This window comes from Orycteropus afer, unplaced genomic scaffold, assembly GCF_000298275.1.
Source record: "Orycteropus afer afer isolate SDZICR_OR568_19922 unplaced genomic scaffold, OryAfe1.0 scaffold00018, whole genome shotgun sequence".
NCBI classification, from domain to species: domain Eukaryota; kingdom Metazoa; phylum Chordata; class Mammalia; order Tubulidentata; family Orycteropodidae; genus Orycteropus; species Orycteropus afer.
This window is the reverse complement of record NW_006921605.1, coordinates 9,043,678-9,058,395: the sequence shown is the minus strand read 5'-3', so window position 1 is coordinate 9,058,395 and position 14,718 is coordinate 9,043,678. Positions and strand designations below refer to the sequence as shown.

At 50.8% G+C, this 14,718-nt stretch overlaps 1 protein-coding gene across 1 annotated transcript in view; it reads right to left on the bottom strand.

The window, feature by feature from the left end:
- The window catches only part of SDK2 (sidekick cell adhesion molecule 2), a 199,388-nt gene that overhangs the window by 176,763 nt on the left and 7,907 nt on the right, over positions 1-14,718 (bottom strand). Inside the window, 1 exon segment of the mRNA XM_007959888.1 lies at positions 4,035-4,194. Within this exon segment, the coding sequence (XP_007958079.1) occupies positions 4,035-4,194 (160 nt within the window).

The following is a 14,718-nucleotide window of genomic DNA, read 5'->3' as shown; positions in this document are numbered from 1 at the left end:
CTTGAATTGCATTATGCAGTAATCAATTACCTGAGTAATCAAGCTGGATATCATTGCCCAGACCCTTGATATCTCCACAATGGGGAATGTGGTGACCAAATCACCTTGACCAATTGATCAAACTTAACATCAGCAATAACAAGGTAAACTGGCATCTGGTGCCTTTTAGTGAGAAGCAGAGAAGATCCACACCTGAGTAATAGTCCTGCCCAAAAATTTGATGTGAGACTAATCATGAGGCTGTAACTGGGTAAATCCATACTGTGGGACAGTCTTTAAAACCAGCTGGATTCTTAAAAATGTCAATGCCATGACAGGACATGAATGATAGGAGAAAACAGTGAGGGATAGCTCTCGATTTAAGAAGTCTGAAGAGTGAGGTCAACTTACTGCAATGTGTGGTCCTTGATTCAATCTTGTATTGAACAACAATGGCCATAAAAGATTAATTAGGACAAGTGGAGATATTCAGATATGGGCTATATATTAGATAGTATACTAATGTATCAGTGTTAAATTCCCCAAGTGTGAAAATTGGATTGTGGTTTTGTAGTAGAATGCCTTGTTCTTAGAAAATACTACTTAGGGGTGAAGTGACATAATGTCTGTAACAAATTCTTAATAGTTGAGCAAAAATAAGTGTGTGCACATGGAGAGAGAGAGAAGAGAAGGTGCAAATGAGACAAGGGTTAATAACTGGTGAACTGTAAAGGGTATATAGGTGTTCATGCTATCATTTTTCTAAGCCCTGAAGTTTTCAAAATAAAACAAATTCAGAGATAAAATCATCTATTGAGCACCTGCTGTGAGTCTGGCCCTCTTTGGGGGCAGGGGTTGTATAGTGGACATGGGTGGTTTCTATCTGTCCCACCACCCTTTTCCTCTTCTTCTGCTAACAGCTTTGGTCCACCTTCCCATCCATGTGGCTCTAGTGTGGGAGAGCCCAGTGTCCTCTGACCTGCAGTAGACACATGGTACAGTTCTGGCCAATCACAGCACCCCGTTCAGATGCCCACCAGGATTGGTCAGGGATGATCTAAGCTAGCCAATCAGAATCCTTCCCTGGGACTTTTCTAAGTGAAACTTCTAGGGAAGTTCCTTCTACTCTGAAATCCTGTAGCACTAAGTCTGTGATCCCTAAGGTGCTGGCAGCAGTGTCACTCACCACGTGAGAATTAAATCAGCACCCAGAAGTGACAGAGCAGTTCAGAGGGAGAGGGCCTGGCCTCCAGGATCTAAGTCTGAGGTCTCTGGAACCAGTGAGCTTCCTGAAGCTCTGACCTCAGTTCATTGTTCTGTGTAAATATTAATAAGGCAACGCATAACGGGACGTATTATGGACAGTTGCAAAGGTCACAGAAGAAGGAGAAATGTCAGAATGTGTGTGTGTGTTTCAAAGAGAGAAAGAGAACACACACATGTGCACTATCATCAGGAAAGGCTTTCGGAAGGAGAAAGCATTTGAGCTGGGCCTTGCAGGAGAGAGAAGATTCTGAAAGGGGGCAATAGTCAAGTGCAGGAGGAGGACAGTTTGGACCATGGCTGAGGAAGCAAAATGCAGGGAGCTGCCCTGGGAGCCGGGATGGTGTACTTTGGTGGGAGTGTGGGTTAGTTCAGATGGGAACAGCAGGAGTTAAGGGAGAGTTCCTCATCTGTCAGTTTGTCATACTGTGGTGCCTTGCATATTACTGTGAGGCTGGACATTATGCCACCGGTATTTCAAATACCAACAAGGTCACCCATTCAGCAGTGCTTCCAGATTAAGACAGACTTGGAAGAAGAAAGGATCCATACACTTCTCAAATAATTGGCCAGTGAAAACCTTTGGAGCAGGTACTGTTTTGCTCTGTTGTACACAGGGTCGCTATGAGTCGGAGCTAACTTGATGCACCTAACAATAATAACAACCAGGAGCTGACCATGCAGAGCTCTGAAGGTTGTGCTCAGGAGTGACACAGCAAGTTTTGATTACAGGAAAATCTTAAGCAGACATGTTAGCTACCCCCAGGCCACACTAGCCAGCTCTCTCCGGAATGAGGAGGCTTCGCTAATGGCAGCTTGTTTATTTTCCTTGCATAACTTTTGCCCATTGAGGATGTAAAACGGAATAGCTGCATTCCTGCCTCTGCTTTGTTTCCTAGAAATTGCAGAATACAGTTCGTAAAAAGTTAGAACACACACTGTAGTAGCCCCTCCTCAAAGGGAGGCAGTGTGATGGATGGCAAAGAATTCCAACTCTCGAGTCAGATGACGGAAATGTGAAGCCCAGCTCAGAATCTAACCTTGGGTAAACTGTTTAACTTCTCTAAGCCTCAGCTTCCTCATCCGTTAACATGGGATAACAATAAAACCTACTCATTGGACTGCTGGCAGGGTTAAATGAGATAGTCACAGAGTGTGTAGCATACCATTGGCCTGTACTACGTTCTTCCTCACCGCCAATAATGACTATCGTTACCATCACCAACAGATGGACTCTGACCTCTCCTTTGGTGCCTCCAGTGGCAGAGTGCTGATTGTTTCCACTGGTTGCCCGTCCCATTGTTGGGCAGATCTGGTCCTTCAGCTCAGCTGGAATCTACTTCCATGTAGGACCCACCCTTGAGTCTTAGCTGTACCAGGGCAAAGGAGCAGCTATGGCCCAGACTCCTTCTCCTGGATCCTGCCTGAAGCTCTTGGCTGGTGGAAGTCAAGGGCAGACTGGAAGTCCCCGACACCACTTATACTTGTGGTGTGCCATCTGCACACTCTTGATATTCCCATTTGAGCTTGTGCACCCTCCAAAAGGGATGCAGAGGCTCCTAAGAGAGACTACCCAAACTGCCCACGGGTGCCAGGCTGTGCTAATGAGTGCCTCTGGGCCCCCAGTTGAAAACCATTTCAGGCTCTGCCCAGGGAGGCCCCTCTGCTCTCTTGGTGGGCTCCCTGGAAAACCCAAGACCCAGAGTGCCACCCCCCCCACACCCAAGGTCTTCTGCTTCCCAGTGCAGGCCTTTCCCCATCCACGGGAGTGAAAAGGTGGTCCTCCTGCCCTGGCCCCTCCCTCTCTCTCTCCCTCCTTTGCCAACATGACCACATCTCACACCAGCCAATCCAGTTGAGGGTCAGGGCAGAAAGAACCCAGGGGTGGCGGTCACCCTAAACTCTAGTCTCCCTGTCTCATGAAGGAAAGGATGGCTGTCCAGGAAGAACAGATCCTCAGGCAATTAAATCCCCCTCCTCTCATTTGCATTCCTGTCCCTGGTGGCAGATTTGTATCACCATCCCCAGGGCAAGACAATCTTGTTTCCCCTACAAAACCGATTATGTATATCAGGCCAGGGATTAATCACCAGCACAGGGTTGGGAGCCAATAAAAAAGGCAGAGATGGGAGGATAAGAGTGGAAGGAAGGGAGGGGAGTTCCTCCCTGCTCTGTAAGGCTATGGGAAACCTGCAGCCTGGCTAGGCTGGAGGAGTGGCAGCTTCTGGCTGTGACCCTGCCCTTGCTGAGCCCCTGTTTTCTCGCCCTCCTCTCCTCTCTCCCACCTTGGCAGTGTCCTGGCCAGGGAAAGGCAGTTTAGCTCAGAGCTCCAGTGCACGGGCACAGCTAGATGCCCTGGGAGGGCCACCATCATGCCCCACCTGAACTGTCCCCCACATAAAGATGTCTCGTCCTTACTGAGTTCCACTTGCATGCCCCTACTGCTCCGTTGGACCCAGGCCCTCCATTAGAGACAGCAGGGTTCTTCTCTGGGGCCAGGGACATGACCACAGCCACAGATGCCGGGAGCAAGGCCCTCTCCTCCCTCCCCAACTGTCCTCTCCACTGCTGAATGGGCAGTGCCCTGCCACCACCACTCAGCCATTCTCAGTGGAGCTCAATAGGGCAGGACCTCCTCACACCTGGGGCAGGGCTGCTTTGCCCCTAGCATCACTGAAGTGGGAGCCTTGGGCCAGGGGCACCCCTCCACACAGGGCCCCTGGCCCCGATACCACCTGGAGCCGCAAGGCAGTTGCCCTGGCAGCTGGGAAGAAGTTTTGGGGGGGGCTTACCTGTACTCCAGGGAGAACGCGGTCAACTCTCGGTTGTTATGGAGCCACTTGAACTCCAGCGGCCAGCTGCCCTCGGCCATGCACGTGAGTACCAGGCGGTTCCCCTCCAGGTGCACCTGTGTCCGCACTGGCTCTGTCTTGAAATACGGGGACACATCATCTGTGGGAAAAAGGATGCGTTGTTAGATGCATTAGTTTGTTTAATACCCTAATAGCCCTAAACAGGTAGAGCAGGTACCAGCCAGGTGACCTGTCCAAGGCCACACCACAGATGCTGGAAGCAAGCCCCTCTCTTCCCTCCCCAACTCTCCTCTCCACTCCCATCTGGTAGTGCCCCACCACCACCACTCAACCATCCTCAGGTGGGCTCAGGTGGGCAGGATCTTCTCACACTGGGGCAGGATTTGGACTCAGATCAGTCAGCTTGGTCATCTTTGAGCTTCTCAGTCTCTCGGTCAGTGGAAATCCTATATGGCTACCCAGTGGGCTCCTGCTTGCCCCTCCCCCTCTGTCTTCTCCCCAGGGACCACTCCAGGTCCTCTGTCTCTCTCAGTCAGTGGAAATCCTATATGGCTACCCAGTGGGCTCCCGCTTGCCCCTCCCCCTCTGTCTCCTCCTCAGGGACCACTCCAGGTCCTCTGTCTCTGCTTCCCCTACCTTGTCCCGTCACCTTCTTTCGCTTCCCACTTGAGATTCCCATTCATCCCACATTCTTTGCTTCTGGAATTCTCCCTCCAGGGCAGAAGAAAGGAAGGGTGCTTATTGCCAAAGGGAAGAAAAACTGAAACTGACTGCTGTCCAGTCGAATCCGACTCATAGCAACCCCTCTTTGGGTTTCTCAGGCAGTATCTCTACGGAAGTAGATTGCCTAATCCTTCCAGAGTGGCTGGTGGGTTTGAACCGCCAGCCTTCTGGTTAGCAGTCAAATGCCTTAGGCACTATGCCACCAGAGCTCCCACCAAAGGGAAGAGAAATTGCATAAGGAAAATAGGGAGGTGGGTTGATAGAAGCCTCAGGTGATGGGGAGGGTGTCTGGAGTCCTGCTTCCCAAGACTGGAGGAAACCCTTCCAAAGCATCAAGGGTGAAGTCATTCCTGTGGCTGGAATACCACCCCCACCTTCTCTGCGTCTCTGGGTGGACGCGAACCTGCAGTCTTCTGGTTAGCAGCCTAACTCATTAACCACTCACACCACCCAGCGGTTCACCTATGAAAGCAGAGGATGGACAGGAGCACCGAGGGAGGGGTGCACTCCTTAGAACAACCAACCATGAGAGGTCCAAAGGGCAGCATTTGCCCAGAGACAAAGCTCAGAAGGCAGGAGAGGACAGAAAAGGATGAAAGGAAATGGGAAAACAGAGGAAGCGGGATGAGTGCTGTCACATTGTGGAGATTGCACTGTCATGAAACAAAATGTGTGTGAATTGTTGAATAGAAAACTGATTTGCTCTGTAAACTTTCACAACAGAATTACAATAAAAAGTTAGAAAAAAAAAAGAAAGAAATGAGAGAGTGGAAAATAATGAGACCTTCTTTTGGCCTAAGAAATGGAACAAACCAAAGGAAGAAGAGGGAAGGCGTACGAAGCGGCGGCGCTATGGGTAGAAGGCAGGAACCCAGACGCCATGGCAGGCTGGCCAGCCAGCGGGAGGTGGGTACAGTGGGGCCTCTCCTGCACCCCAGGCTGACCTTCGGGAAGTGTCAGGAGGACTGGAGTCCCAGATTCCAACATTTGCCCTCGCACCCTCAGGTTTAGCCAGTATTGGGTGTCTGTGGCCTTCAGGCCAGCTCCGGCTGTGCCAAGGCCTCCCTCTGGGCTCAAGCACAAACGTACAATCCGACTGAAGCAGGAGCAGCTGCCTGAGGCCAGGTCAACAAGCTCTGCTGCCAAGCATCCCCAGCCCCTGCATCTCCATGCCCAAAGGCTCAATCTTACAGGTGTATAACTTGTGACTCTTTGGGGGAATTCTTCTTAGACCCCCAACCCTGCTGCTGAATCTCACCGTGGGTGGGGACCACCAGAAGGGCACCTGGTGCAGCCGGGAGATGGGTGAACCTGAGAGGGGCTGCAATGAGTGGGGTTGGAGAGCCACTCCTTGCTCGCTCTGTCTGTCTCAGTCCCAGCACTGGTGTTTCCATCGTGTATGCCACACCATGCCCTTGCAAGTCTTTCCATCACTCTTAACAACTGCCATGTGATCCCAGAGCAAAGGTGCTTCTTCTAAAGCGTGTGCTGGAGGCGACTCCCCGCAGCTATGTCCCAGAAGCCTGAGGGTGCCACTTGCAGAGGAAAGGTTTGCGTTGCTGAGGCAGCCTGCTCGGCTCTCAGCTTAACAAATGAGCGCTCTCGCTTCAAAGACGCATTCATATTCTCCAGCAGCTTCCAAGAGCCTTTTGAATCGTGTTTTTAAAAACCCTCTGTTAGTTCCTGTCATCACTCGTTTGTTTTAAAACAATAACATTCCCAGCCCCCAAGTGATTAAATCCCCTGGCTGGGGGACTGACTCACAGCCTGAGCAGTTAGGGGCGGGTGGGCGGGTGTGTGTGGCTGCACCTGCATGCGTGCATGCACACACACACATGCAGACATGTGCACACATGCATGCACACAGGTACACACACACACACACGTGCCCACAAACACGCACACATGTGCGTGTACACGCATGCACGCACACAGGCACACACTCTGCACCCAGACGCCTGCCTTGGTGAATCTGCTCACTGGGCAATTTGCTCTGGAGATGAGCTGCTTGCATTCCTCGGGCTCCCGGGGTGCCAGCCCGGGGCCGACTGCCTTTTGCTTGGATGGGCTGATTCCAGTGGCTGCCAGAGATAAGGACTTAGGGAAGGGGAAGGGGGTGGGAGACCCTTTCTGAGAATGCGGTGCTGGTGCCAGGCCCTAGGCTGGAGCGGTGCACCCTCATCTTACATTATGCTCACAGTCTTCAGGGAACGGGGTGCAGATGCTCCAGCAGGAAAGGGAGCCCGGCGGCCGACGGGAAGCAGTGCACGGGCCTCCTCTCTTCCCAAGCCCTCATGGTGCAGTCACCTGGCCTCTCTAAAGCCCCTGCCATCTGGGTGCAGGGATCTTGGGGGTGGGAGGCCCTACTTGGCAATGTGAGCATAGCTTTTCCCCATAGCCTGGCCCCGCCTGAAAACAGGACATGGCAGAGGTGTTGGGAGTGTGTGTTCTGCAGGAGCAAAGACACATGGGTGTGTGTGTGTGTATACGTCTGTGTGACTCATGGGTGTCTCAGTGTGTCTGCATATCTGTCTGTGCATGTGTCTGTGTCCATCTGTCTCAGTGTCTGCCTGTGGGTGAACATCTGTGTGTATTCATGGGTGTCTCTGTAGGTGTCTATCAGTGTGTACACCTGCATAGGCACAGCTGCGTGTGCTCATAGGTGTTTCGGTGGCTCTGTGTCTGAGGCTATGCCTCTGTGTGTGTGCGCCAGGGTGCCATGTGTGTAGTTGTGTGGGTGTGTGTGTACGTATAGGGACAGATTCTTGTGCCACAGAACACTGACTTTGGGCAAGCTACTTCATTTCTTTGCATCTCTGGTTCCTTAGCTGCAAACTGAGTATAAGGATTCCATAAATCAATCAACATAAAATACTTAGAACAGGGCCTGACACATGCTAGAGGGGGGTTAGCTATTGTTACTATGATCAAAGGAAGATGGCGGGTTAATCCAGAGAACAGCTGGCAGCTGACCAGCAGCTCCCCTCGGCCTCAGTCCCGGGATTGTTCAGTAGACAACCTGCACAACTTTCCATGACAGCCCTGTTAGCCACCCTCTCAGCGGGACAAGGATGACTGAGAATGGGGGGGGGGGAACTGTGGACAGAATCAACATCACAGAGATGGCATTTTCCTAAACTCGTCCCCAGCTTAGAAAGCACACGCGCCTGTGTCTTACTAGACAAAGTATTTCTAATGTTCACGTTGAAAAAACAAAAGACAAGACAAGAAAATTCCAGGAAAGAACAGCAGTGAGGGGAGGCCGGTCCTAGCAGACGCTGAGCTATATACCAAAGCTGCAATAATTAAAACAGTGTGCTCTTGTATGAGCCCACTTCCTGCGTCAGAAGGAGCAGACGAGAGAGTCTGAAAACAGGCCCCAATACATATGGGAGCAGTTAATACAGGGTGAAAGCAGAACTTCAGATCTGTGGGGAAAAGATCAGTTCTTCAGCAAACGGTTGTGGAACAGCTAGGGACCCGTTTGGGGGGTGATGAAGTTGAATCTCTTCCTCACACTTTACCTCAAAATAAATGCTAGATGGATTAAAGTTTCAAACAAGAGAAACTAAATTCTTAAAGAACCAGGAAAAAAAATCACAGAGGTTTAAAAATATGTAATCTTGGCAAGGAATACAAACTTACCAAGTACTTTCTAAGTACCACACAAACTCCAGACGGTCATAAAACAGATTGATACCTTCAACTATATAAAAATTCTGCATGAAAAAAAAAAAAAACCCTCATAAAGGATAAATGACAAATGACAAATGTTTGCAGCTCTGATCACAGACAAAGAGCTAATTTTCCTGATATAAAAAATGCTGTCATAAACCAATAAGATTAACAAACCAATAGAAAAATGGGCAAAGGATATCAAGAGTTCACAGAAAGGAATTATGAACGACTTTGAAAACAAGCAGAGATGCTTCGCCTCCTGATAAGAGCAAACCAAACGAGAACTCCAAGAGACACCGTTTTTTCTCTAGCACGCTGGCCAAGATCTCAAAGTCTGATAGTACCCCAAGCTGGCCAATTTGGATGTTCACACATAGAAGTGTGGGCCTACAGCTTGGTACGATATCATCAGAGAGCAATTTGGCAATATCTGTCCAATCTAAAAATGCACATACCCTCTGGTCTACCAAGTCTTCTCTGAAGAATTTGTCCTCTACAGGTGCACCTGTGCAGGTGGGAAATGACAGCGTCTACTGCAAAAGCTTGGAAACAACCTAAGTGTGTGGCAAGAAGGCACTGGTTAAGGACAAGACTGTATTTCCAAACAACAGAACTCCACAACCTGTGGCTCCAGAGCAGCTGGAAGAACTACCGTTAAGTGGGAAAAAGCAGGTGCAGAGCAGGGTGCATAATATGTTACTGTTTGTGTGGAAGAGTCTTTGTCGAGCACGAGACTCTATTTGCTTGTATAGGTATCGATTTTCTAGGAGGTGACATCAAAAACTGGTTTCAGTGAAGCTTTGGGAGAAGGGAACTGGGGCTGGGGCTGGGCTGAGAGGGAGAATGACCTTCCACTCTTTTATATCTGTATCACAGGTAGGGATTACTTACTTATGATCAGATATATATGTGTCTATGTGTGCACAGCATATGTGTATGTATGTGAAGGTCTCTGAATGGTACAAAATTTGGATTTGCTGCTAACAGAAAAGAAGGTATCTGCTCTCATATAGATCCCTGCCTAGGAAACCCTGTGGGGCAGTCCTATTCTGAAATATGTGGGTCACCAGGACTCAGGATTGACTTGATGGCAACAGGTTTAGTTTGGTGTATATATCATATGTATGTGTATATATGTTTTATGTGTGTGTATGTATATATAGGAGCCCTGGTGGCACAGTGGTTAAAGAACTTGGCTACAAACCGAAAGGTCAGTGGTTTAAACCCATCAAACCGAAAGGTCAGCGGTTCGAATCCATCAGCCACTCTGCAAGAGAAAGGCGTAGCAGTCTGCTTCCATAAAGACTGACAATCTTGGAAACCCTATGGGGCAGTTCTACTCTGTCCCAGAGGGTTGCTACGAGTCAGAACTGACTCGACGGGAGTGGGGTTGGTTTTTTTTGTTGTCACATAGTTACACACACACACACACATAGTTACACACACACACGTGCACATGCTGCTGTTGTGCATGTTGACTGCTGCCGAGTTGCCATCTGACTCACGGTGACCCCACGCACACTAGAAAAGACACTTCCTGGTCCTCTGTGCTGCACCGTGCCCATGCTTGGTTGTGCATCAGACGGTTCTGATCCACAGAGTGTTCACTGACTGACTTTTGGAAGTAGATTGCCAGGTCTTTCTTCCTAGTCTTTCTTAGTCTGGATGCTCTACTGAAACCAGTTCAGCATCCTAGAAACACGGGTGGGCTGCTCATGAGCTACACTGGCTGGGAACTGAACCTGGATCTCCTGTTCTGAAGGAAAGAAACCCACCATGGAATCACCAATGTCCCCACATACACACAGAGACATCATCGGCTTTCGGTGAAAGTTTACATAGGAAATTAGTTTTCCAATAGAAAGTTCCTATACAAATTCTTCCATGATAGTGGCTGCAATCCCCACAGTGTGTCAGCTCCCTGCCTATGTCCTGCCTGGATTCCTGTTTCCACTCATCTAGTGCCCCTGCCCCTCCCACCTTGTCATCGCCCTTTGTTGCCCTTTGGTCTCGTGTAGTTGATTGTTCTGAGGGGTGACATTCTTCCCTCCCGGGTGGAGGGGTCTGTTTTATCACCCGTCTACTCTTTGGCTGGAAGGTGGCCTCTGGGAGTGTTGTTGCCCATTGTTGCCCTTTGGTCTCGTGTAGTTGATTGTTCTGAGGGGTGACGTTCTTCCCTCCCAGGTGGAGGGGTCTGTTTTATCACCCGTCTACTCTTTGGCTGGAAGGCGGCCTCTGGGAGTGTCTTCAGTTTCAAGTTAGAAGGTTTCTCAGGACAGTGGTCTCAGGGGTTCCTCCAGTCTTGTTCTGACCACTAAGTCTGGTCTTTCTTTTTATTATTTGAGTTTTGTTCTGCATTTTTAATCTACTCTAACCGGGACCTTGTATTGTGGTCCTGGCCAGAGTGGTGGTAGTGGGAGCCGGGCACCATCTAGTTCTTCTGGTCTCAGTGAGAGAAGGCTGTGGTTCGTGTGGGCCATTGGTCCTCTGGACTAAGTGCTTCCTTGAGTCTTTGGTTTTCTTCATTCTGTGCTCCAGGCAGGAAGAGACCAACAGTTACTTCTTAGATGGTCGCTCACAAGCTTTGAAGACCCCAGACACTGCTCACCAGACTGGGATGCAGAATATTGTCTTCATGTAGTGTGTTTGCCAGTTGACCTAGATGTCCTGAGACTATGGTTCTAAGCCTTCGAGTCCAGTAATCCAATCCCGATGCCTAAATTCTATAGGATTTTCAAGGCTGTGACCTTTCAGAAGCAGGTTACCAGCCCTGTCTTCCAGAAGCCTCTGGTGGGATTTGAACCACCAAGCTCACAGCTAGTAATTGAGCCCTTAACCACTTGTGCCACCCAGGAACTCCCAGACACACACATGCATACACACACATACACCTATGTGAGTGTGCAGAGCGGGCGGTCAGGAGGCAGACAGAGCAAAGGGTAGCCTTCTCCCATTCAGGGGTCTTGTGTGGCTGGGGGGCCCTGATCGCCAGAACCTGAGCCCCTGGAATGAAGAGCCACCCTCAGAGGCAGCAAGAGGCCTCAGCCCTGGGTGTCCTTCTAATTTCCTGTAGTAGGTCAGGGGTGTCTTGATTGCTGTTTTCCCTTGATATACCCACAGAATAGCCCCATTGTCATCCTCAGACGCCAGACTCCAGGCTAAATGGCCCCACACAAACGCTAATCTCTACTTCTCCCCTCCCGGGAGCCCCCTGAGCACAATAATGTCATCTTTCTCCAGTCCCTCCATCTCCCTGCTCAGGGAGGTGACTTCCCAGTCCCTGGGAACAGGGCCTCCCTGGGTCTGAACCTTGCCCTCCCCTGCTGGAAGCTCCTGACGGGTGGGTGAAGGGCACAAGGATGATGGCCCCTGCCTGCCACGCAATTGGCCCAAAGACATCCAGCTGCTCCGAGAGTCAGCTTCAGGGGCACTGGGCCCGGACACCTTCCCTTCCCAGCTCTCAACCTCAAAAAGCCACTCTTAGCGCTCCCGGCACACAGTAGCTGCTCAGTCATTGCAAGCTTCCCTGGGATGCCTGGGAATGGGGGGACCTGGGAGTCCTACGCTTGCCTGCTTCTCGCCCCACCATCTCCTCTGGGCCACCATCCCCTCTGGCCTGGACTGAGTCCCACTTTCTCCTACCTGGTGCCCCAGCTTAGAAGGCAGTGGTCCACTAGGCCTGGCTGTGCAGACTGAGGCCCTGAGCTGTGAGGCCCCTCTGAACAGGGTCCTGGGCCCGAGGGAGCAGCGGTTCCTCCAGGCTTCCTCTCTCCATACTTCACCTCTCCCATGATACCACTGCTGCTGCTTTTATTCTGTACAATTTATAGAACTTTCTAGAAATGATGCACTTTATGTCCATCGCCTCAGTTAATACTCACTGAGTATTATCCAGGAAAGTACCACTATTATCCCTATTTCCTTCATGAGAAACTGATAGGAAGGCCTGGGAATCTGACTCTGCCATGCAGTCCAGCTCAGACAGGATGGAGTCAAGAGTTCTGGATTTTCCTGTCCACACACCGTGTCCCTAAGCCCTCTCACCCTTTACACCCTGATCTGTAGTCTCGCAGGTGGGGAAGATATGGAGGGGTCCAGTGTCATGCTGGCTGCATGGTGGGGTACCCCACTCCAGCTCCCAGCAGATTTGGGGATGTGGTGAGCCTGGTGGCCCAGTAGGGACTGAGTTCTGAGATCAGTTGGAGAATAGTGGAGCAGACATCATGAGAGAGACTATGGTCCACCCCAGGGGTGAGGGTTTCAGAGAGGGCTAGTGGGGTGCAGGGTGAGAAGACGGAAATAAAGGAAGTCAAGTAAGAGAAGGTGCAGATGCAAGCATGAGGGGCCACGTGGAATGTGGCAGAGGCTAGAGCTCCGGGGTCTCTCAGCATCAGAGGCAGGTTGGGGATCCCATCCCAAAGCTCTGGTCACCACGTAAGCCACCAGGGACCACCCTCTTTCAGGGGCTTGGCTTAAGAGTCCCAGTGGGAGAAGAAACACTGGGCCGAACTCCTGGTTTTCCTACACAAACTAAATGGGGTCCCTGGGGGCGTGACTGGTTAATGTGCTTAGCTGCTGACTGAAAGGTTGGAGGCTCGAGTCTACCTAGAAGCACGTCAGAAGAAAGGCCTGGTGATCTGCTTTTGAAATCTCAGCCATTGAAAAGCCTATGGAGCGGGGCTCTACTCTGACACACATGGGGTCAACACGAGTCAGAGTGAGACTGACAGCAGCTGGTTTGGTTAAGTCAACAAATGTGTAAGCTCCAGCAAATTAAGCACTGAGCCTTACCTGTCTCATCAGCAAAACGGCTAGGAATACCTGTCCCAGAGGGCTGCTGGGAGGTCAAATGAGCTGATGTGCATCAAGTCGGGGTATAGAACCTGGCATGTAAAAAGGTGCCAAGGGGATCAAATGGGCAGGAGAGGCAGAAATGGGGCCAGGAGGTGTTTTGACTCCCGACCCATCTCCTCTATCTCAGAACCCTGAAGGGACTCCTGGATGACCTAAATGCAGCTCCCCTGAGGCCACTCCAGGCTGGATAAGGGATGGGCTGGAGGGTTTTGAGCAAAGGCTCCCACTGGGGTGGAGACAGGCTGAGCCTCAGGAGGTTTTGCATAGCTTGTATAGACTGGCCTTAAGACATCAGCAATACCTGTAGCTCCCTCTCCCACCTGAGTCCAGGTGGGAGAGATGCCAAGTGTGGGAGCTGCCTGGGGCTGGGAGCTCAGGTGTAGAGAGAGTATCATGGCCCTTTTGGAGCCCCCACCCATCCAGAAGATGCCCTCCGTCTCTGAAGACACACAGCCAGCAGCCCTAGCAGGTCCCTCTAAAGTCCAAAAAACAAACGCACTGCCTTGAAGTTGATTCCAGTTCATGATGACCTCATGTGTTACAGAGTAGAACTGGCCCCATCTTGGCCCCATCTTAGTCTATATGGAAAATTATCCTGTCTTGGCTGTAATGTTTATGGACATAGTTCACCAGCCCCTTCTCCCATGGCATCAGAGGGTAGGTTCACATCGTCAACCTTTCGGTTGGCACCCAAGTGCAAACTCCACTAAGGGACCATCCTGATGCCTGATAAAGACCACATGAGCCAGGCATTGGGCTTCCCAGCCATATTTCTCTGCTCTCACCCCAGGCCAGACACCACCTGCCGGCCAGGGCATCACCACAGCACCCGAGCCCCCTCCCTCTGGGTCCCCTTCTCCTCACTGAAGCCCCACAGATGAGATGTTAATTTATGCCCATCCCTTGCCTCCTGTCTCCCGGCAGATGCCTGGCCCAGCTTGGGGCCCGTGCCGCCTGCATGCCAAGTGCTTCATTAGCCAGGAGAGAAGGCGCTCGGCCTCCTTAATCTAATCCCGCCAGTGACCTTCAGGAGCCAGGCACCTTCTGATGTTGGGGGCCTGGGAGGGTGCATCAATCAATTATGCTGCGGCCTCCACAGCTGCTGCCGAATGGATTTCTCGCTCAGAAAAGCATGTTCAAAAAGCATTTAATGGAACGGATCATCAATTTGTTTGAATACACATCTAATCTGATTGGGGGGCCATGGCCACCAGGGCAGCCAGTAACAACTGAGCTTCAACATGGCCCTGGGGACTCATAAGCGGGCTGGGGGCCCCTGCCTAGGAAGGAGGGTGGGGGCCCTTCTTTCTCAGACCATTGTACATCCAGTCAAAAATGTCACAGAGAGAAGAAAGCTGTTAGATGCTTCGGAGCAGGGACATATCTCCTATGTTTTTTTTTTTTTTTT